General features: G+C 45.2%; 2 protein-coding genes and 1 pseudogene across 5 annotated transcripts; 2 read left to right on the top strand and 1 right to left on the bottom strand.

Moving 5' to 3' along the window:
* Window positions 1-859: 859 nt before the first annotated feature.
* On the top strand, window positions 860-4,413 carry FKBP11 (FKBP prolyl isomerase 11). Of its 4 annotated transcripts, XM_019724678.2 has the most exons (7): window positions 860-999; window positions 1,211-1,419; window positions 1,600-1,665; window positions 2,050-2,137; window positions 2,442-2,475; window positions 2,849-2,919; window positions 4,163-4,413. In XM_019724678.2, the coding sequence occupies exons 2-7, from the start codon at window positions 1,291-1,293 to the stop codon at window positions 4,378-4,380; spliced, it is 606 nt and encodes a 201-aa protein (XP_019580237.1). In that variant the 5' UTR covers window positions 860-999; window positions 1,211-1,290; the 3' UTR covers window positions 4,381-4,413. The 4 variants fall into 4 exon arrangements, with proteins under 4 accessions (XP_019580237.1, XP_088655233.1, XP_074181856.1 ...); XM_088799107.1 differs by lacking the exon at window positions 860-999 and having other exon boundaries at window positions 1,074-1,419; XM_074325755.2 differs by lacking the exon at window positions 860-999 and having other exon boundaries at window positions 1,283-1,419; window positions 1,541-1,665.
* Window positions 3,331-12,574, bottom strand: DRC2 (dynein regulatory complex subunit 2). The gene is made up of 8 exons (XM_019724676.3): window positions 12,238-12,574; window positions 11,508-11,675; window positions 7,899-8,068; window positions 7,242-7,380; window positions 6,232-6,429; window positions 5,819-6,037; window positions 5,302-5,454; window positions 3,331-5,188 (listed from the first exon to the last, which is right to left on the bottom strand). The coding sequence occupies exons 1-8, from the start codon at window positions 12,367-12,369 to the stop codon at window positions 4,871-4,873; spliced, it is 1,497 nt and encodes a 498-aa protein (XP_019580235.2). The 5' UTR covers window positions 12,370-12,574; the 3' UTR covers window positions 3,331-4,870.
* Window positions 12,575-14,266: 1,692 nt separating this feature from the next.
* LOC141568675 (thymosin beta-4-like) lies at window positions 14,267-14,528 on the top strand (annotated as a pseudogene).
* Window positions 14,529-20,753: the final 6,225 nt, after the last annotated feature.

Genomic DNA, 20,753 nt, shown 5'->3' with positions numbered 1-20,753 from the left:
GGGTGGCAGTCTTGGGAATGGAAAGAAAGCTGGAGAGGCTGTGGAGGGAGAATCCAAAGGAGACTGGATATGGAAGATGAGAGAAGAAATCAGAATGCTGACGGCAGAGCCACTAATAGAAACAGGAAGTTGGGAATGAAGTCTAGATTGTTGCAGATAAGATGGAAGGAGAAAAAGGGATGAGGAATATATTGGGTGTGTTGACTTGAGGTGCTGGTCAGACATCCAGGTAGAGATACCCAGTAGGCAATTCTGTCTAAAGCTTGGGAGGGCAGTCAGAGCTCAGTGGCATCAAATACCAGACAGATGCTAAAGAGGACAGGGGCCAAGAAATGACCCAGGAATTTGGTGACTGAGCTCACTGATGACTTTTGAGGGAGCAGAATCCAGATGCCGAGGTCTGAGTGGGCAGTGAGGGTTTAAATCTTGCAGAATGGGAACTGGTAGCGTCACCTGAAATAATGTTAAATCCTTTGTAAAAACTGAAGTCCTCGTACAAACGTAATGGGGCTATTTGTAGCTGCACATTAGAGAAGTTTTGATGAAAAAAGAAAGGAAATGGTAGTGTCAGGAAAAGATCAGGGATTCACGCCCTCCTGACCTGGAAATAGCCCTTTGCTCTTTTTCAATGAGCTTTCTAAAGGACAGGGGGATGGGACGGCTCCCTGTTTTCTTTTGGATATATGACCTCCAGAAATTCAAGTTGAAGGCGTGGCTGTGGGAGAGGGGTGCTGCCTTTGACAACTGCTGGGGTGGGATGGGCCAGCCAGACGCTGCCAGAATAGGTGTGAGGAGGCGCGGCTCTTTCAGGCAAGAGCAGAGAGCAAGTACGTTGGACTCTGGCAGTCGGGTTTGAATCCCGTCCCTGTCACCACCTGGCTAGATGACCTTGGGCGAGTTACCCTGAGCATCCAGTTACTCATCTGTACAATGGAGACAATTATGCCTGCCTTTCAGGGTGGTTTGGAGGAGTACAGGCAAGTGCCCGCCACGCAGGAGGTAATCATAAATGGGTGCCGTTATGTGACCTAGCCTCTCGCTGTGGAACGGCCCGCAGAGGGGCTGACGGGATCCGCGACCTCCCTCTCTGAGAGGCTGGGAGGGGGGCTCCCCGCAGCCTCCTCCCTACAGGAGGTGGGGACAAGGTGGAGGAAGGGCTGCAGGAGGAGGAGCCGGTGCGTTGCGACCCGCCCCGTCCAATCTGGCCTAGGCACCGAGGGATCCGCTGTCCTAGACACCGCCACCAGAGCAGCCTGTGCTGGTGCCGCGCGCCCTGCCCCGTGTCCAGTCATGACCCTGCACCCGTCACTACTCCCGCTCTGTCTGCTGCCGCTGCTGCTGCTCAGTGGTGTGGTGTGCCAGGCTGAGACCGGGTTCGAAACCGAAAGTCCTGTCCGGACCCTCCAAGTGGAGACCCTGGTGAGGAGACGGTCCGGGTCTGCGGGGGGGCCAGGCCTTGTGCAGGAATGTGGGTTGAAAGGAACCTGCGAGCAGGGAGGAGAGGAAGTACGGGAACTGAGTTGGGGGGTGCCGGGTCTAGGGACAAGAACGGAATCTTTGGAGGATCTTCCGTGACTCCTGTAGTCGGATCGATCATAGGTGGAGCCCCCCGAACCGTGTGCGGAGCCCGCTGCCTTTGGAGACACGCTTCACATACACTACACGGTGAGGGGTCTGGGGGCCGGGGCGGGGACTGGGAGGGGGCGGGGCCCTGATGAAACACGTCAGCTTTGGCTTGGACACGTGGCAAGTAGTTTGGGAGTAACTCAGGGCTCTGGGGTCTTCGAGCACGTGGTGGGGGAGGGGCGCTCGTCCCTGCGCGTTTCCCCTCCCTGCTTTTCCTCCAGTTCCTCCTGGGCACTGAGAAGTGAAAGGTGGAGAGATCTCCGAGAAGTGCCAACCCTTTGGGGCTTCCTGTTCCCTTCTGCCCGGAGGGGAGCGCTAGGCTGCAGCTGCTAGCGGGTTGCCCCGCCCAGCAGCCCAGGTGTGTGTTGCCCGGCTGGGAGTGAGAAGTACTAGGTGTGCGCTCTGGATGCTCTCTCTCCCCAGGGCAGCTTGGTAGATGGACGCGTGATTGACACTTCCCTAACCAGAGACCCTCTGGTTATAGAACTTGGCCAAAAGCAGGTGATCCCAGGTATGTGGCCCTTCCCTCCCTTTCCTGTTCTTCTCAGCCAGAAGTGCTTTCTTAACCTCTTCAACCCTTAAGCTACCTTGGAAATGCACCTGGGGAATTAGTAAGACCCCCCCAGGTCTCTACCAGCCACCTCCTGAGGTTCAAATCCCACCTCTAATACTCCTCTTGCCCCATACCCTACTTGAAGCCAGAGATTTGAGAAGTAGGTTGCTCAACCAAGGGTCAAAGGGGAGCCTTTGATCTCCTCTCCTGGGATTTGGGGAATGTAGGTAGCTTCCTGTTCAGTGGTGTCTTCTTCCTCAAGGTCTGGAGCAGAGCCTTCTTGACATGTGTGTGGGGTGAGTATCCGGGCAAGGGCGGGCTTGGGTACCTGCTTTGCATGGGTTGAGGCTTTCTCTGCTATCCCTACTCCTAGAGGAGGCAAGAGTAGGTGGGATAAAGGGCCCTGGCTTTGCACTGGGCAGGTCCAGGTCACTGGGCCCTGAGGGCATCCAAAGCCTCTGCGCCTCTCTGACTGTGGGTTTTGTTGGAGGAATGGAGGCATGTGGGGGGATGGACATCTTTGCTGGTCCACCTGTTTGGTGCCAGGTGGGAAAGTTCGTGTTTTGGGTGTGAATATTCCGAGGATATCGCTGGTGGGGCTTCTGATGGACTGAGGCTGCTGGCCCACCTGGTCCCACCTCTGGCTGTGACTTACATTCTTTCCCTCAGAGAGAAGCGCAGGGCAATCATTCCTTCTCACTTGGCCTATGGAAAACGGGGCTTTCCACCGTCTATCCCAGGTAATCTGACTAGACATCTCTCTCAGACCATCAAAATACCTAGTCCCTAAGAGCTACAAGGAGCTACACAACTTGTCTGGAGCTTGAGAAGGTCTAAACTCAGTTTGCTAAAAGGAATGGCTAGGGCTTCCTAAAGGACCACGTTTTCCTCCTTAGGTTACCACAGGGACTAGACACACAGAACCGGTTAAGGCCACCTGGCTGACCCTCTGGCAGCCAGCAGCTTTTTAGGGGGGAGACACCTGCCTGTGCCACCCTTCCCAGAACTCTGGACTTCTTTCCTGCCTTTTTCCTACAGTTCCACTGTCATTTGTGCAGATGGCATGACTTCTCACCACATCTCCACTCTTCCTTTCAGCCTTCAGAGAAGAGATAGTAAAAATGGTCACAGTCAAGTAATTCAAAACAAAATGAAACAAAAACCAGCAACTTTTAAAAGTCATGCCCACCCCATAACTTTAAAAGCCCTCACAGATTACTGTTGATACCTACCCTTAAAGGCCTGAGACTGGATAGATTTCCCAAGATGCGTATCTCTTGCTTTTGGTTATAATAAATGTTCTATTAGCTAAAATGTGTTGTACTTCAGAGTATTGGGGTAAAAGTTCTTATCCTAGTTCCAGGGAGACTTTGGAAGAGGGTAGGGGAACTAAAGAGAAACAGTCTTACCCAAAGCACTATTACCTCCCTCTTTCCAGTGCTGCTTCTGTCTGCATTTCTTCCCCCACCCTCCACTCATTCCCCCGCCCCTACTTTTGTAAGACACATCCTTCTTCCTTTCCAGCTCATATGTTGAAACACCTGTCTTTTTTAACAGTCGTATTGCGTGTGTTTATTGGTTGGTGGAATTTTTAAAAGTCTAGTTTAAATCCAATTAATTTCAGCCCTGCAAAGATTGTATCCATGTGGCTATTTGGAAATGGAGTACAGTTAGAACCGAGGTTTCTCCCGCTTATAAATGGAGAACAGCATGTACATTTCAGGTCCACAGAAAGTTTTCCTGTGCTGTTAAAGACCTATCATGGAACACAAGCCACACTTGTGTTATCTGGGGTAAACATGACTATCACTAGACTCTGCTCAAACCCATTTCTGTCTTTGTCTAAGGTAACTCAACCTCATATTTAAATCTTGCCAGTTGCATAGTTGTTGCTCTGGTGTGGCCTGCCCTCTTGTTTTCGTTCAGATTCAGAGTCCTGGGTAAACTCAGAGATCCTAACCTTCACCTCCTCTCTGCCTCCAGCGGATGCAGTGCTGCAGTTCGACGTGGAGCTGATTGCACTGATCCGAGCCAACTACTGGCAAAAGCTGGTGAAGGGCATTTTGCCTCTGGTAGGCATGGCCATGGTGCCAGCCCTTCTGAGCCTCATTGGGTATCACCTATACAAAAAGGCCAACAGGCCCAAAGTCTCCAAAAAGAAGCTCAAGGAAGAGAAACGAAACAAGAACAAAAAGAAGTAATAAATAATAATAATTAAAAAAACACAAAACTTCTTTGCATTCTTCACCTGATCCTTTCTGAGGCTACTTTTGTAAGTGGGAATGAGGTAAAGGACTGGGGAAAGGCACCCTGAGGTGGATCTTCCCTGGCATGAGGGTGGTTGGAGGATTTAGATCACCTCTTCCTCCAGCCTTCTGTTCCTGTCCTGACTCCAAGGACCAGGTCTAGAATCTTCTCATAAGATCTCTAGGTTCCGAAGGTATGGGTTTGGGCTCCCATGGTGCCCTGACTCCAGGAGCAATTTGTCATTGAGGAATAAGCCTCCTGGTAGTTGCCTAGTTATTCTTTCCACATCCTGGGGCTGCTATATTCCTAGTGTCCTCAAAGTAGACTGCTCTGTCCAATATGGCAAAGATATAAGGAGCTCACGAACTCCACGGGCATTTTTAATAGCAAAGTCCTCAGGGGTCTCAAAAAATCCTCTGGGGGTTGAAAAGAGATTTTCTTGTGTCACAGGATATGGGAGATCACGTGGGCTGCTTCAATGATGTTGTACGTGGTTGGAGGTTTTTTGTCACCTGGCTGGGTTGCAGGTGTGGACAAGGGCTGGGTTAAGTTGCTTCGATGGTTGACGATGAACAGTGGGTTGAGCTGGCTCAGCACTTCATCACTCACTGAGATGCCATCCAAGTACTGCTTGAGCATCTCCCGCAGCTTCCCGTTGATTTCTAACAACTCGGCATGTCTATGTTGGAGGCTCAGTTGCTCCAGTTTCACTTTGTTGTACCTTTTCCAGAAATTCTCCATCCCTATGTAGTCCGCTATCACCTGGGAGTTGAGTTTAAGGGAGAAGGTGTGTGGTGGGGCCCATTAGCAAATACAGCCCAGTGCCCTGTCCTCCCCAACTCTGAGCCATGGCCTCTGGGCCCTAGGAACTTTACCTTTGCCAGCTCCTCAGTAAGGTCCTCTGGCTGAATTTCCTCTATCTCCTCCTGCTCCTCGGGAGTCAATGTTGGTGAATAAAAAGGCAGGACTTTTTCTTCCTCTGTCTCAAATTTCCTACATATTTCAGCAAGTTTAAGGATCTTTTCACCCTATTGGAAAGAGGAAGAGACCTTTTATTAGGAAAGGGAGTGGGGAGGGGGAATAGTAGAGCTGGTTCCCCTGTTTGAACCAAGGGAGGTACCCATCCAAGTGGGAGACGAGGAATATATACACTTACCACGAGTGCTTACTGCATGCCAAGCACTATTCCAAGTATTTTATGTTTTTATAAAATTCATTATCAATGTAATTTAAAATGTGACAGGGGAAGGAACATGGAATAAAAGAAATGTATTCCAAGTGTCCACTCAGGCAGAAAACAGGAGAAAGCCTCCTCTACCACTCTCAAACCCCTTTCACTTCACAGGGAGCCTGGCCCCTTGGTTTTGTTTGGACCACCCCCACCCCTGTTACCTTATCGACAATCTTTCTCAGGGCTTTGATGGCGGCGTTACTTTCCAGAGTGAGCTTGACTAAGTTCTCCTGTGATATTTCCCGGGCCTGAGTCCTTTGGGCCTTAAGTTTCCGCAGTTGTACAAGGATCAGCTCCTTGTCATCACGAATGTACTGGTTCTGCTCTTCACTCTCACGGCTGTGCACCATGATCTTGCCTTTTACAATACTTATGGAATCCTGGAGAAACAGAAGAGGAAACAGTTGACCAGCTGAGGGTCTAAAGAGAGACAGAGACAGATAAAAGGACTGTCTGGAGACTGAAATCAAAGTTTATCCCAACCCTTTGTGAGGCCCGGCGTAACCTGGGGGAAGATGAACAGAGGATAACGGAGCGGTTAAAGCCGTGGGTATTTCTGGTTGGCTGCACTAACCTGGAGTCTCTGTATTTTTTTCATCTGCACTTCAATCTCTTTGGAGCTCTTCTCATCCTTCACCCTCAGGGTCTCGAAGGCAACCTTTCGATCCTCTGTGGCATCAGTGTAATTCTTGAGGGCATCCTGGAACTTTCTCCACAGATCTTCTACTACATTCTCCAGTTGCAGTCTTAGAAAGTGCTTCTCTTCTAAATTCTAGGAAGTGGCCCCAAAATAGCCAGTGCTTGTCCTGTTAGTGCCCTTTCACTCCCACCAGCAACCTCACCCTCTTGCACTATTTATAGCACAGTATAGTGCAGGGGTCACCAATGAAAATGCCTACAAAGACGAGGCAGATGATATAAATAAGTGCTGTGGGTTAGATGGGGTCTGTGGTGAATCAGAGGAAACGCTCTTTTGGGCGGGGCGTGGAGGGGGCACAGCTGCTTGGCCCCACATGAATGTCTCCATTTGGAAATATGGCCCAGTATCAGCAGATCTTTAAAATTTTCAAGGGAAGGTAAAATTTGGATTTTTATGTGAAATGTCCCAATTTTTAAATGTAGGAACTTTATTAAATTTTTTACAAAACACTGAGGCACAATAAAAACAAAGAACCCCATACCCAAACCCAGGTCTACAGGCTGTCTAAGTTTGCAACCTCCAGGATGGTGGAAAGAAAGCACCAAGGGGCAGGGGTTTAGATTCTCCTCCTGGCTCTACCACAAACCAGCAGCATGACTTGCACAGGTCATTACTTTTGGGAGCCTTAGGTTCTTCATCTACAAGTCACAGGAGTGAAGCCAGATGATCTCTTTGTTGCTTTTTAGCTCTAAAATGCATCTCCTTGACATTTCAGAAGGGTCCTCCCTCTGACCAATTTTCACAAAAGTACAAAAGGCAGTAGGGGGACCTACAGTAGCAACAGGCGTTTTATTGATTTTGTTGGTTAAAGGGATCTCTTCTAGCTCTACTAGCCTTGAGCATTTTTCTCTCCCAGTTCTTGCCCATCTGCTCTCCCTCTGTACCTTGTTTTTAAGATCGTCCCACATGCTCTGGAACTCCAGCTTGCCTTCATACTCAGAATCTATGTAGTTCTGTTCCATGGCCATGAAGACATCTTGTAGGTAGCGAATCTCTTTTTCATGTTGGTCAATAATTGTTTTTCTGTAGGAGATAAGATACTGTCCCTGCTCTGAGGGATAAAGCATATGGATCAAAAAATGACAACTCAAAGCAATTTGTAATGAAATTATAAGAATGGTAGAAACTCTGATGTACTGAAAGAGAACAGAGTGAAGGCAGGCTCCATTCTTTTTAGAGCCAAAAAGAATGAATAAGATTATTTTATTCTGATTTTTGAATAGGTAATATATTCCCATGATGTAAAAATCACAAAGTACAAAGGGTTACAGTGAGAAGTCTCCTTCCCATCCCTATCCCCTGCCATATGGGTAGGATTTTGATAGTTGAAAAAGGGTGTCGGTGTTTCAGATAGGGACCTGGCACGGGCAAAGGGAAGTTAAGGCTACAGGCTTAAACCTGAGTTCGTTTAGAAGGAACTCAGGATCTTTTCTACTGGGGGGGTCGTGTCGTAATCAAGATGGGAGGCTCCAGGGTGCTGGCCACCCGCTTACAGACAGCTCCTTGACACAGGACACGCCCCTGGACTCAAGCCCCCATACCTTTCTGTCTCGAACTCCTTGGTTAGGGTCTCCAGCTCCATGTTGTAACTTTCCTCTAGGAGGTTGAGTCGACACCTCTGCAGGGCCAATAGCTGATCAACACTGTGCAAGTGGCTGCGCAGAGCCTGGGCGTACTGTTCCTCGGCTTCTGACAGGTCCTTAGCTAAAGACTGGGTAGGAAACAGAGTTACCATTTTGGCTGGACGGCTTCTGTGAGAGAATAGAACAATGTGTGCAGCTGGCTAGCTGGATAACATGAATGACATTTTCCCTTAGTTCCTAATGCCAATTCTTTGGCTCTGAGAGTGCTGGTTCTCCCACTCTTAAATGTAAAATAAGAGGGACATCAGGGAAACCCATGTAGCCACCAGGGTCCTAGGGACAACAAACATTTACAACAATGTGGCTACCACTAAAAGGAACCAGGAATTCTTGGAGCAATGGCTGCTTGGAGGTCTGAGGCAAAAATAAACAAGTTGAACCGAGGGTGTCTTGTTAGGTAAGAGAAGGAATCAAGCATTTATCCTGCCTTTCTTACATAAACTGTACCTTTCGGTAATTGAATGGGAAATGATGGGAAGTATTTCTTTATGGAAGTATTCAAGCTAATGAAAAAGGAATGATATCATTAGAAAATCAGCATTTTGCAACCCCCAATGAATTAATGGATATTAACAGCTGCTAACATTACAAAAAGAGAGATAATGGAAGAATACAACACCTCCAAACTTCTAGATCCAATTACCAAGATACAGAAAATACAGATGACAAAGTAACATATGAAATTACAATGCAGACTACTATACAGTTGTAAAAAAACAAATAAGAAGCTCTTTATGGGCTAATGTGGAATAATCCCCACGATATACTGTGAAGTGAAAAAGGCAAGGGGCAGAGCAATATGTAGTACTACCATTTGTTTAAAAAAGGTTTACTCATGAAACTAAAATTATTAGGAAGGGCACTGGGTGGCTGAAAGGCACCAGTGGGAGGGAACTTTATATAATTTTTTATCTTTTTAATTTTGAATAATGTGACTATATTATCATATCCCATATGATCCAGACACCATGAGTGCACTCCCTGTAAATGACCACAAGCTCCAGGCAGAGCTAGCTTTCACCTTACATGTTTAGCATGAAAAAGGATCATCTGAAATCGGTTCTGATGATGGAAGGCTATTCACTCTCTCAACAATGTCTACTCAACCTGCTGTGTGCCAGCCCTGTGCTGGAGGTCGAGGATTCGAATTAAAAGACATGCTCACTGCCCTCAAAGGAACTTGCAGTCTTGTGGTAGGAAAAGAGTGACATAAACAGAACATTACAGTAAAACGTGGAAAGTGCTAAGAAGTTAATGATTTACCAGTGACAACATGACATAAAGGACGGAGTGCCAACGTCTAAGCCCTGGGGAAGGCTTCACAGAAGAAATGTCATTTGTATCAGTCTTGAAGGAGGAGTGAGAATTTGCCAGGAAGACTGGGGAGATGCAGAAAAGAAAATTCCAGGTAGAGGGAATAGCAGATGCAAAGGCACAGGTAAGAAACAAGGATGGTTATGTGAAAGGTACAGTAGAGGCCAGATCATGAAGGGCTTTGATGTTCTTCCCATGGAGTTTGGATTTTTTTCCTGTAGAAGAGGGGGGCTACTAAGGAGATGTAAGCAGTAGAGTAACATGATCAGATTTTTTTTTTTTAGAAAGATAATCTGATAGTTGTGTAGATAACGATCTGGAGGTGGCTGGGCATGAAGGCTGGAATACAGGGGACTATTGCAATAGTCCCTATGAGAGATAATGCCCAGGACTCAACTACAGCAGGGCAGCGGGGGAATAGAGCAGGGGATGGCTTTGAAACATACTTGAGCAGATTTATGTAAGACTTAGTAAAAGAAGTCCCAAAACCAAGGATGAGTCCCAGATTTCTGGGTTAGGTGATGTGGTGAATGGCACCAGCCACCTAAATAGAGAGTATAAGGCAGACCAGATTGTGGAGTATGGGGAATGGGGCTGGCCAGAGAAGGGGAAGCCCAAGAGTTCAGTTGTGAGAAAAGTACAACAGCTAGGAACAGATATGTAGGAAGTTTGAATATAAGGATGTGGAACTTAAGCGAAAAATCCTGGCTGGTGTTACAGACCTGGGAGTCAGTGCATATAAGTGGTATTTAAAGCCAGGGTAACGAGTAAGATGGTCTAGACCTTAGACGCCTGGTTAAAGAGTGAGATGTCAGACTCAGAAACCTGGGAAACCCTGACATTCAGGGGATGGAGAAAGGAAGAGGAACTCACAAAGGGGCCTGGATTCCAGAGGCAGGAGAAAAGCCAGGAAAGAATGGTGTCATGGAAACCAAAGGGGAGTTTAAAGAAGGAGAGCACTGACCAAGAGTGTCAGTGTCATAGAGAAGTCAGGTTAGATGACAACTAAATGATAAAAAAAGCATCCATGATTCGGGCCTGGTGGTCTTTACAAGAGCAGTTTCCTAGTGAAGGGTAGACATCAGATGTGGGATGCAGGATAAATGGGAAGTGAAGAAGTGGAGATAGCAAGCGCATTTAACGTGCAGTTTCGGTTATTCAGGAATGGCCCCGAAGGTGTTTAACATTAGCAATGTGTTATATACCAAAGGCAGGGACTGTAACCATTAGCTGCAAAGCTATTGCGTAGGAAGAAGCTAATTGGCTCAGCAAGTATTTGATAATTCCCAACAAGGGTCTGAAGATGTCACTTAAAAAGCCATGTGGTATCACTGGTGGGGTGAGGAATTATAATGGTTTCGCAGATTTGGGACTCTTAATATGTATCACTCGAAGCTGCCCAAGGTCTACTGAATTTTTTTTCCCTAGAGGTTAGGCTGTGAGGAAAGATGTGTGTTTTCTAGAGGGGGAATGTCAGGTTGACAATGTATATTTTGCTGCTATTGTGGGGTTTTTGACTTAAGATAGAAAAGACTAAGGAGAAGGAGTCAGTAAACAGGTTAAAAATCGAATGAAAGAAGGAATACAGCAAAATTCCTTAGAACAAATGATGGTATGGATTCAAAAGCTTCCTAAGAGCAGAAGCCTGGTTGAGTTAATTGCTTAGAGATTCAGAACTGCTCTTACCCATGGAAATCTTCTCAATCTTATGTAGGGTCACTGGAGTCGAATTAGAGAGGCCAAACAGAATTTGGTTGAAAAAATAATGGAGTGGGAATCCAGAAACCCATGTTTTAGTCCCAGCTCTCTCACTGACTAGCTGTGTGACCTCGGGCAAGCCAGTTCCTCCCTCTGGAACTGAATCTTCTTGCACTGAAATGAAGATATGGTACTAAATCCAAGTCCTTAGGTGATGTCTGCTGTGCCTTATAACTCAAGTATTGTGTAGTACCGGTTTGGGGCAGTAGACCACTAAGGAGAATGGCTCCTCTTAGTGAGAGAAAGGAATGACAGCCCAGTGTTCCATTTTTCATTTCAGTGAAAACTGTTATTACCAATAGCCTGGCTTTCTTCACAGCCTGCTTCTTGGGAGGACTTTAAGATTGAGTAATGAATTGATTTTCTAGACACCTTCTATTCAGAGATGAGATCAAGGCAGCCATATTCAAGCGTTTCCTTGGGAAGAGCACCTACCTTGATGACATTGTCCTTGCAGTCCACCACGCGTTCAAATGTTTGGCTGAGGATCTCGATGTCTTTACGAAGGGCTCTGGTCTTGACTTCTCGAAGAACCATTCTCCACTGTGTGTTAATCTTATTAAGGTTCAGAGCACTGTTATGCTCCTCCTTGGCCAGCTTGTCCTGTGCAAGGAATGAGTGCCACCCCCCCTGGGAGGTCAGGGTCTACAGCCCTGATATAACAAAGATCACACTTAGTGTGTCAATTGACACCTCACCCCTTTGTTCTTAAGGACCCAAGCTCCTGATGGCTAACACTCAGGGAGTTCCTGTTCTTGTTTTCAGAGGGTTTCAAGTAAGACAGGAACAGCCCCAGGGCATTTTAAGGAGGGCAAGGCTGAACTTTCTTCAGGGTGAAGGCATCAGAGCAGGATGCTGTTTGTAATGACCCATCTCCAGGGAGAATATCAGAATTTCAAACAGCAGAGACAGCTGACAGCACCTACTGTCCCAGTTCTGGGGCTGAGTTGTGACCGCCAAGCTCTACGTCACTGAAGCGCCCCCCGCCCCATGGTCCACATAGAACTGCCTTTCCTCCCAAACAGTGTTGCCTGAGATCTAAGTACATTTGGGTCTCAAGATTTCCGGAGGAGGGGAGACCAGCATGAAAATGAGGCTGCCACCATGACAGGGCCAGCGCAGGGGGTGGGTGGGGCTGAGCAGGGGTAACACAGAAAGCCATCACCTTCAAGAACTGGCTCAGGAGCCGCTCCTTCTTCTTAATCATCTCCTCCTCTGCCAGCATCTTCTGCTGAAACAGAAGCAGCTGCTCCTCATCGGACAGGTTCCTCTGGGTCTTTTTCCCTTTCTTAGGCATAGCTGGGTAAAGGACTGGATCTGGGCAAGGTTCCTCGATCTGCCACAGCCAGTGCTAGAGGGGGTAAGAGGAAAATGCCCCCCAAAAAAGGCGTTCTGGAACTGCTCCTGAACAGTAGTGGGACCTTAGATCTCAGTCCTGGGGCAAGACAGAGCCTGGCAGAGCAGAGAGGCAGCGCTCTCAAGCCGAAAGACGCATCTCCGTCTCCTAGCAACGGAATCTCGGTAAGATGGCGCTGTGAGAAATTCAGGGGGAGAGGCCCTAGCTTGGAGCGTCCTCTCCCGGCTGGAGGACCTCAGTCTTTTTTTTTTTTTTTTTGAGTGTGTATGAGAGAGAGGGTAGTTTTACCTTTCTCAAAATCCCTAACCTCCTAACTGAACCTTTTAAAACGCTTTTTGTGTGTGTGTGTTTTTCATAGAATGGCTATATTTTAAAATACACATGTTAAATGTTGGAGAAAATATGGAGAAACGGGAATCCTCATACATTGCCAAAGTGCAGCCACTTTGGAGACAGTTAGGCAGTTCCTTCTTTCCTTCCTTCCTTCCTTCCTTCCTTCCTTCCTTCCTTCCTTCCTTCCTCCCTTCCTCCCTCCCTCCTTCCCTTTCTTCCTTTCTTCTTTTCATTTAATTGGCTTTGTTGAGCAATTCACGAATCGGGCAGCATCCCATTTGGTAAATAGAGTTGCTCCAGCAGTTTCTTAAATTGTTAAGCATACATTTACTATGCAATCCAGATATTTTACTCTTAGATATCAGTCTAAGATATCTAACTACAGATACTTGCTACAATGTGGATAAACCTCAAAAACATGCTCAGTGAAAGAAGCCAAATGTAAGAGACTACCTATTGGAAGTTTCCATTTATATGAAATATCCACACACAAAAATGTAGAAATATTGTGTGCAGAAAAGACAAATGTGTATCCAGAGTAAATATCTATTCTACTCAGAACAAAACACTGCCCCTTCCATGATGGAAGTTGTCCAATGAATCAGCCTGTTCACCCAGGGGAATGTACCATGCAGGAGGCCCAGTTGGTCTCTGTTGCTGGCGGATTGGGCACTCGGCGAATGCCATAGCCAGGTTGGCCTTGGTGAGTGAAAGTCCATGTTGCTGAGTCCATGCATAACCTCCAACCCTACCATGATGGCCGCTTTGTGTATGAGCCCATTGGGCAATGACAGGGGTGGGTAGGCAAAGAGACTGACTGGTTTGTACAGAATGGGTCATCCTATCCACTTGTATTAAAATCCTCCTCTGCTGAGATAGCCCCATTCATGTGGAACACAAATATCATCACACTTTTGCCCATTCAGAGAAGTCTATCCACATACCTCTTCCTCAAATTTCCTTATCACCAGTTTTCAAATCATGTTACTTCCTAGCCCCTGACCATTCAGCCAAGCCATTGGCCATAGCCCATGAGTCGATATATAATCGCACATCTAGCTACTTCTCCTTCCAAACAAAGTGAATAACCAGGTGCACTGCTAAAAGTTCTGCCCACTGGAAGGTTTTCCCTTCCCTAACATCCTTCAGAGATGTCCCAGAAAGGGGATGTAGGACCACAGCTGTTCACTTTGAGTGGTGCCTGCATGTCATGCAGAACCATCTGTAAACCTGCTTCTTCTCTTCCTCTGTCAGCTGACTGTAGGGCACTCCCTCTGAGGCCTTAGGTGCAGGCTGGGAGAGAGAAATATGGGCATTTGGGCTACTTCTTTATGTACCTTACTTGTGCTTTCAGGGCCTACTTGGCCCCGTCTTGTATATACCATTTCCATTTGATGGAGTGCTGCTGTGCTGCCCAACTTTATGGCATGGTGTGTCAGCTAACACCCAGTTCATGATGGATATTTCAGGTCATACAGTAACATGGTGGCCCATGGTTAAGCATTCAGTCTCTACTAAGACCCAGTAGCAGGCCCAGAGCTACTGAGCCAAGAGTTTCTCAAAAGCGGAGTACTGGACTCAGCAACCACCACTGAGCAGGTCGGACTCCACTCATTCGCAGCCCTTGCAACCATGTCTGACAAACCTGATACGGCTGAGACTGAGAAATTTGATATGTGGAAACTGAAGAAGACAGAAATGCAAGAGAAAAATCCACTGCCTTAAAAGAAATGACTGAACAGGAGAAACAAGCAGGCAAATCATAACGAGGCACACACTGCCAGTATGTGCTGTACGTTCCGCAAGAATTGCCTTCTTATTTTACTTCTTTTAGCTGTTTAACTTTGTAAGATCCAGTTTAAAATGACTGTGCTGCCCCTTTTCATATCAGAGAACTACTGACAACGAAGGCTGCACCTGCCTCTCCCATCTGCCTACTGGCTGGCAGGGAAGGAAAAGCTGGGTGGGATGAGAGTGAAATCTAGAATAAAAACCAAACTCGTCCAACGTGTCCTGCAAGCTGTAAAGTGCAGTTTAATCAGATTGCCATTTTTTTTTTGTTCAAATGACTTAAATTATTGGAATATACAATTGTTAAATATGCAAACAAAGTTTTAAAACCTAAAAAAAAGAGGAGTAGTTATCTGTGGAGGACAGCAGGGCTTTTGCTCCAAAATCCTAAGGGCCTGCCCTGGGATTCACTGATAGGGACCTGCTAAAATCCCCACACAGCACCCTGTCTGCCACTGACGCTTCAAGCACTATTGAATCTGGTGGACCATGTGGCCCAAGTGGCAGAGAGGCTTGCACAGCAGCCTGACCTATTGCATAGACTTTTCTTGTTCCGGGCCCCACTCAGAGCTAACAGCTTTTCAGGTTACGTGGTGAATGGGCCAGAGTAACACACCCAAATAAGGAATATGTTGCCTCCAGAATCTAAAGAGGCCCTCTCTTTTGGTTGTAAGAGAGGCCAGATGCCAACAACTTTTCTTTCACTTTGGAAGGGATATCTTCACGTGCCCCACCTCACTAATCCCTTGAAATTTCACTAAACTGGAAAGCCCCTGAACTATGGCTGGATCAGCTTCAATAGTGGGCATTGGTCCCCCATAGCCAGCGGGTTCCTCCTGGAATTCCATGCAGGGCAATTGACCTACACGCACCCCTCTGGTGCCACAATACAAGGACCCCTCCCCCTGCCCCACGGAGTCTGAAATAGTTGCGGGCATGCCTGCGGGCTGCTGATGCACACACTTAAGCGGAACAAAGGAGTACACATTGAGCATGAAATAGGAAAAGATATTCCCACAGAAGCTGTTGGGCCCAGCACAGGCTGTGAGGACTATCTCTGGGTAAGAAAGTGTTCCATGCCCAAGGTCCATTCTTACATGGCCAAGCATGGGTGGAAAGATTGTGGGCATGAGACTGACTTTTCCAACAAAAGGTGGTCAAGATCCCTGTGAACTAAATTATGACAGGGTATATGTTTAGTTAATATACCCCGGAGGTAAGATGGTAAAGGTGTAATGCTGGCCTTGCCAGCTGAAAGCAAACTGCTTCCGGTGGTTCTTATGGACAGGGATGGAGAAAAAGGTATTTGTCAGATCAATAGCTGCATACCAGGTACTAGAAGACATGTCATCTTGTTCAAGTAATAAAACCACATCTGGCACAGCAGCTGCAATGGAGTCACCACCTGGTTAAACTTACAATAATCCACTGTCATTCTCCAAGGTCCATCTGCCTTCTGCACAGACCAAATAGATGAGTTGAATGGGGGATGCGGCGGGAATCACAACACCTGTATCTTTCAAATCCTTGGTGATGACACTAATCCCTCTAGGAATATAGCATTGCTTTTGGTTTACTATTTTCCTAGGTAGAGGCAGTTCTAGAGGCTTCCACTTGGCCTTTCCCACCATAATAGCCCTCACGCCCCAAGTCAGAGAACCAGTGTGAGGATTTTGCCAGCTGCTGAGTATGTCTATTTCATTTATGTATTCCAGAATTGGAGAAATAACCACAGGATGGATTAGGGATCCACTGGCCCACTGTGAGACAGAACTGAGCTAAAACTTCATTGATCACCTGACCTCCATAAGCCCCTACACTGACTGGCGGACCACAGTGACATTTTGGGTCTCCTGGAATTAGTGTCAGTTCATAACTAGTGTCCAACAGTCCCTGGAAAGTCTGATAATGTCCTTTTCTCCAGTGCACAGTTACTCTGGTAAAGGGCCATAGTCCCTTTGGGGAAGGCTAGGAGAAAGATTAACAGTATAAAATTTTGGCAATGTACTGGGTCTTTTTCTCAAGAGAACCCAACTTCGCCTTCATTGAAGAAATTCTAGGTCTGTAAAGTGGCTCAAGTCTGAGAATTGATTGAGAGACTATTACTCTTTTTATGATTCTGGTTAGAATTCTGATTACTTGAACTAGAACTTTTCTGCTTTTTCAAATCAGGTAAGAATTTAGTAGACTTCCTATCTATTTTACTTCTAGAAACACCATGATCAACTAGCCAATACTATAGAGTCTTTGTGAATTGAACTAGTCCAATTTCTGCCTTGTCTCTGCTGTCTATTATGGTAATCACAGCTAATTTGTCTTTGGTGGTTGAGTGCTGCCACTTGGCCCCTGCCACTCTGGGATCCAGTTACTCCCACTGCATTTAGGTTTCCCAGTTCAGTGACTGCCGTTCCCACTGTAAGGTCTGACCTACAGAGAATAGTGATCATAGAGCTCTTCAAGGATGCTGAGGCTCCCTTCATAAATTTATTTCTCACAGTAGTGGTGAAAGGTATGCCTTCTGGACTCTCCCAGGGTGGGTGAGTGGTCTTAAATGAAAAGTCCACTTGAACATTTCAATCTCCCTAAGCTTTTGAATCCCTCCCTCTATTAAATCCCTCCCTCCTTGCCATTAAACCAAGGCAAGTCTGGGTCACCTTTTGGTCCAGGTTTCAGCCAACCAACCAGTTAAAATCTTTCTAACTCTCCGAGCTGCAACATTAAATGAGAATCTCAGCTTAATGAGTCCATATCAATAAATTTGGCCTGATTCAACTTTCTGTTCCTTCCACCATTATCCCACATTCTTATTATCTATTCCCACACATGTTTTCTGACATTCTGTGTGTATTAGTTAGAGAACTCAAGTAAGTAATGTCAATGTAAGAACATCCAAACCCTTAGGGAATTTTAATACAAATTTATTTCAGTCAAACAGAGGATTCGCCTAGAAGAAAGATCTCGACAGACTGAGAAAAATGCTTCCAAAAAAATGACAGTTTACAGCTTCTTTTACATATTTGGAATTAAGGAGGGACCTTAAGGTGGAGTACATGAAGGTGGGAGAAAGCAAGGCAGGGATCAGATTACAGGATAGTTAATAAGATTATGTGCTCTCTTGAGGGTGGTTATGCTTTAGAAGGAGGGGTCTGTAAAGAGGTATTTCAAACTTGTGTTACCTAGATGCACAGAAACATTTGACAGAGCTTGCTTACGGCAAAGATAAGCCTTTTACTAAGGAAATTGTACCTGGGGCATGAATACCTACAGTGACCTGTCCAGTTAAGAATTTATGATCTGATCACCCTGTGAGATTACTCTCCATAGAACTCCTTTTTCATCCACAGTATATTGGAGTGTAGCACACATCATCGTGGGTCACACTTTGTACCTCACATTTAGGCGTCTGCTGGAACTTGAGTCTAGTTATAGGTCTGGAAACAGACATGTGGTGGAGTGGCTCCTGAGAAGACCCAGCATTGTTGCACATGGCAACTGCCTCAGAGGAAGCCATTATGGTTTCCTCAGACAATGTAAGGTTAATCCCCTTAGATGTGGGCAGAGAGGCTTCTTGCTGATGAAGAAGACTCATCAGAATTTAGACTGTTAAAGAACAAAGTTAACCCGAGTAAATTTGAAGATCTAATTATCTTTGTTACATGATTCATGAATCAGGCAGCGTCCCATCTAGCAACTAAATGGGCACTCCGAGGAGTTGTTCAAAATGGGGCGTTTTTATAGCCAGAAAGAAGATGAAACAGAAAGTTAAAAGAGAGGATTCTTTCAGGCAGGGTCACCTTCCCTTAGGGGAAGACAGGGAGTCTTATCAGGTGGATAAGCTCCCTAGTGCTGATCAGGATATTCCAGAATGATTGGTTTAAAATTTCACTGCGGGGAGAGGCTGAAACTGAAATCAGTTTAGGTATTAAATCTTGGTAGGTTTTAGCAAAAGTGAGTCCATTTTGGGTCTGTTGTTTCTTGGGCTCAATGTCTCCACCTTCATCAGAGTCTTCCCACATGTCCCCATTCCAATTTTCAAAATTCCGTTCCTTTCCAGGAAATGCCCTCACTTTAAAGACAGTAGACACCCTGTGAGGCTGGGAGTTCAATTTATGTTGTAATTCAGCCACTTGGCAGGATGAGATGCTGCAGTTTGATTTTCAGCAATCTCAGCCCTGCAGCTACAGGTGATAAGGGTCTCCTTGAGGGCAGACATAGAAGCTTTCAGGTCATTTGTGTGGCACATGAACTGAGAATTTGAATTTCTAAGCTCTTTCTTTTCTTTCCTTACTTTGTCCACTAATAATATTATTATTGCTAGTTTACCAAAAATGTTAGCACATAACTTGTACATAGTTGTCAGATTCTTGCTTCTTATAAGTGGTTGACTGGGAGTAGCCAATCGTGCTATTCTGCATATATCTCCTGCCAGATCATGACGTGGACTTCAGTGCTCTCTTTACTACTAGAAATGGAGTTGTAAACATCTTTAAATCATATTAGAGCACCAATTCCAGAAAACTCAGAACCAATTCCAAAAACACATATTCAAAATTCTGTTCATCTAGAACCACTCCCAACCAAAATTTGTATTAGGGTTCTCCAGAACCAATAGGAGACTTTATATACAGAGGGTGCCAAAAAAATGTATACACATTTTAAGAAAGGAAAAAAACTATTAAAATGACACGGATGGTAACCACTTTGAGCACCTCTTGTAATTGCAGAAGTCAAACGTGACTTGTATTCATCTTGTGTTATCAGTATACACTGTGTTTTCCTGAAAATAAGACCTAGCCGACCACCAGCTCTAATGCATCTTTTGGAGCAAAAATTAATATAAGACCCGGTCTTATTTTGCTATAAGACTGGGTCTATATAATATAATATAATGTAATATTATATAATATAATACTGAGTCTTACATTAATTTTTGCTCCAAAAGATGAATTAGAGCTGATGGTCCGGCTAGGTCTTATTTTCAGGGAAACACGGTATTGAGTATTACAACTTTAACACAGTTTTTTCCTTTCTTAAAATGTGTATACATTTTTTTGGCACCCTCTGTATATATAGTTGTCTCACATGATTATGGAGGTTGAGAAGTCCTAAGATCTTCAGTCAACAAACTCTAGTTTGGTGTTGCCCTTTTTTTGAACTGTATTAAAGAGGAAACCACAGACCAAAAATGGCAGTCACTTGTGTTGAAAGTCCATGATAACAAATCTAGATTTAATACCTAACCTAATTGCAGTTTTGGTCTCTCCCAGGAATGGAATTTTAAACCAATGAGTTTGGAATTTTCTGATGCACACTAGTGAGCTAATCTGCCTGATAAGACTCCCTGCCTTCCCCTAAGAGAAAATGATTTTGCCCAAAATTATCCACTCTTTAACTTCTTAGTCCCACCCTCTTTCTGCCTATAAAAACCTTCCATTTTGCACAACCCTTGGAGGATGCTTCTAGTTGCTAGATGGGACGCTGCTCAATTAGTGAACTGCTTAATAAAGCCAATGAGATCTCCAAATTTACGCTGTTGAATTTTGTTTTTTAATAGCTGTATATAAATGAAATCATAAGCATGTATTATTTACATATGACTTCTGTTCTACTGTCAGTAGACATTTGGGTTGTTTCCAGTTTAGAGCTATTACCATTAGGGGGTAGTGAATATTTTTGTGCACTCTACTTGGGAGTACATATGCGTGCATTTCTATGGGTGTGTACATGTACTGGTTCACAAGTTATGCAGATAATAAACTTTATCATACAGACTGAGCTGTTTCCCAAAGTGGTTGTGTCAATTTCCATTCCCACCAGCAGTGTAGGAGAGTTCTTGTTGCTCTACATTCTCCTCAGCGCTTGGTATTTTCAGTCTTTTTAAGTTGGGTGTTTCTGGTGTTTTCTTGATGACTAATGAAGTCAAACACCCTTTCCAATGTTTATTTATCATTTGGACATCCTCTTTTATGGTGCAACTAATTCAAATTTCTTACCCAGTTTTTAAATATTAGGTTGTATGCCTTTGTCTCATTGTAGTAATTCATTTTATATTCTGGATATAAGTCCTTTATCAGTATATGTTCCAAATTTGTTCTAGTTTGTGGCTTGTCTTCTCACTTAAAAAAATTTTTTTAAATTCACATACCATAATATATTTCCTTTTTATATTTTTAATGGTGTTTTGCTTGTTTTTAACTAAC

This window comes from Rhinolophus sinicus, chromosome 1 (assembly GCF_057876585.1).
Source record: "Rhinolophus sinicus isolate RSI-liver-muscle chromosome 1, RSI-T2T, whole genome shotgun sequence".
Taxonomy (NCBI): Eukaryota; Metazoa; Chordata; class Mammalia; order Chiroptera; family Rhinolophidae; genus Rhinolophus; species Rhinolophus sinicus.
This window is presented reverse-complemented; position numbering and strand designations above follow the sequence as displayed.

What these genes read in the sequence shown, in the direction of transcription:
- FKBP11 (XM_019724678.2), top strand. Translation starts at nt 1,291, where the DNA reads ATGACCCTGCACCCGTCACTACTCCCGCTCTGTCTGCTGCCGCTGCTG. An exon ending in CCCTCCAAGTGGAGACCCTG is followed by an intron (nt 1,420 to 1,599) that starts GTGAGGAGACGG and finishes GATCGATCATAG; the next exon opens with GTGGAGCCCCCCGAACCGTG. An exon ending in CTTTCCACCGTCTATCCCAG is followed by an intron (nt 2,920 to 4,162) that starts GTAATCTGACTA and finishes CTCTGCCTCCAG; the next exon opens with CGGATGCAGTGCTGCAGTTC.
- DRC2 (XM_019724676.3), bottom strand. Translation starts at nt 12,369, where the DNA reads ATGCCTAAGAAAGGGAAAAAGACCCAGAGGAACCTGTCCGATGAGGAG. An exon ending in GCAAGGACAATGTCATCAAG is followed by an intron (nt 8,069 to 11,507) that starts GTAGGTGCTCTT and finishes TTTCCTACCCAG; the next exon opens with TCTTTAGCTAAGGACCTGTC. An exon ending in TTACTGAGGAGCTGGCAAAG is followed by an intron (nt 5,189 to 5,301) that starts GTAAAGTTCCTA and finishes CTCAACTCCCAG; the next exon opens with GTGATAGCGGACTACATAGG.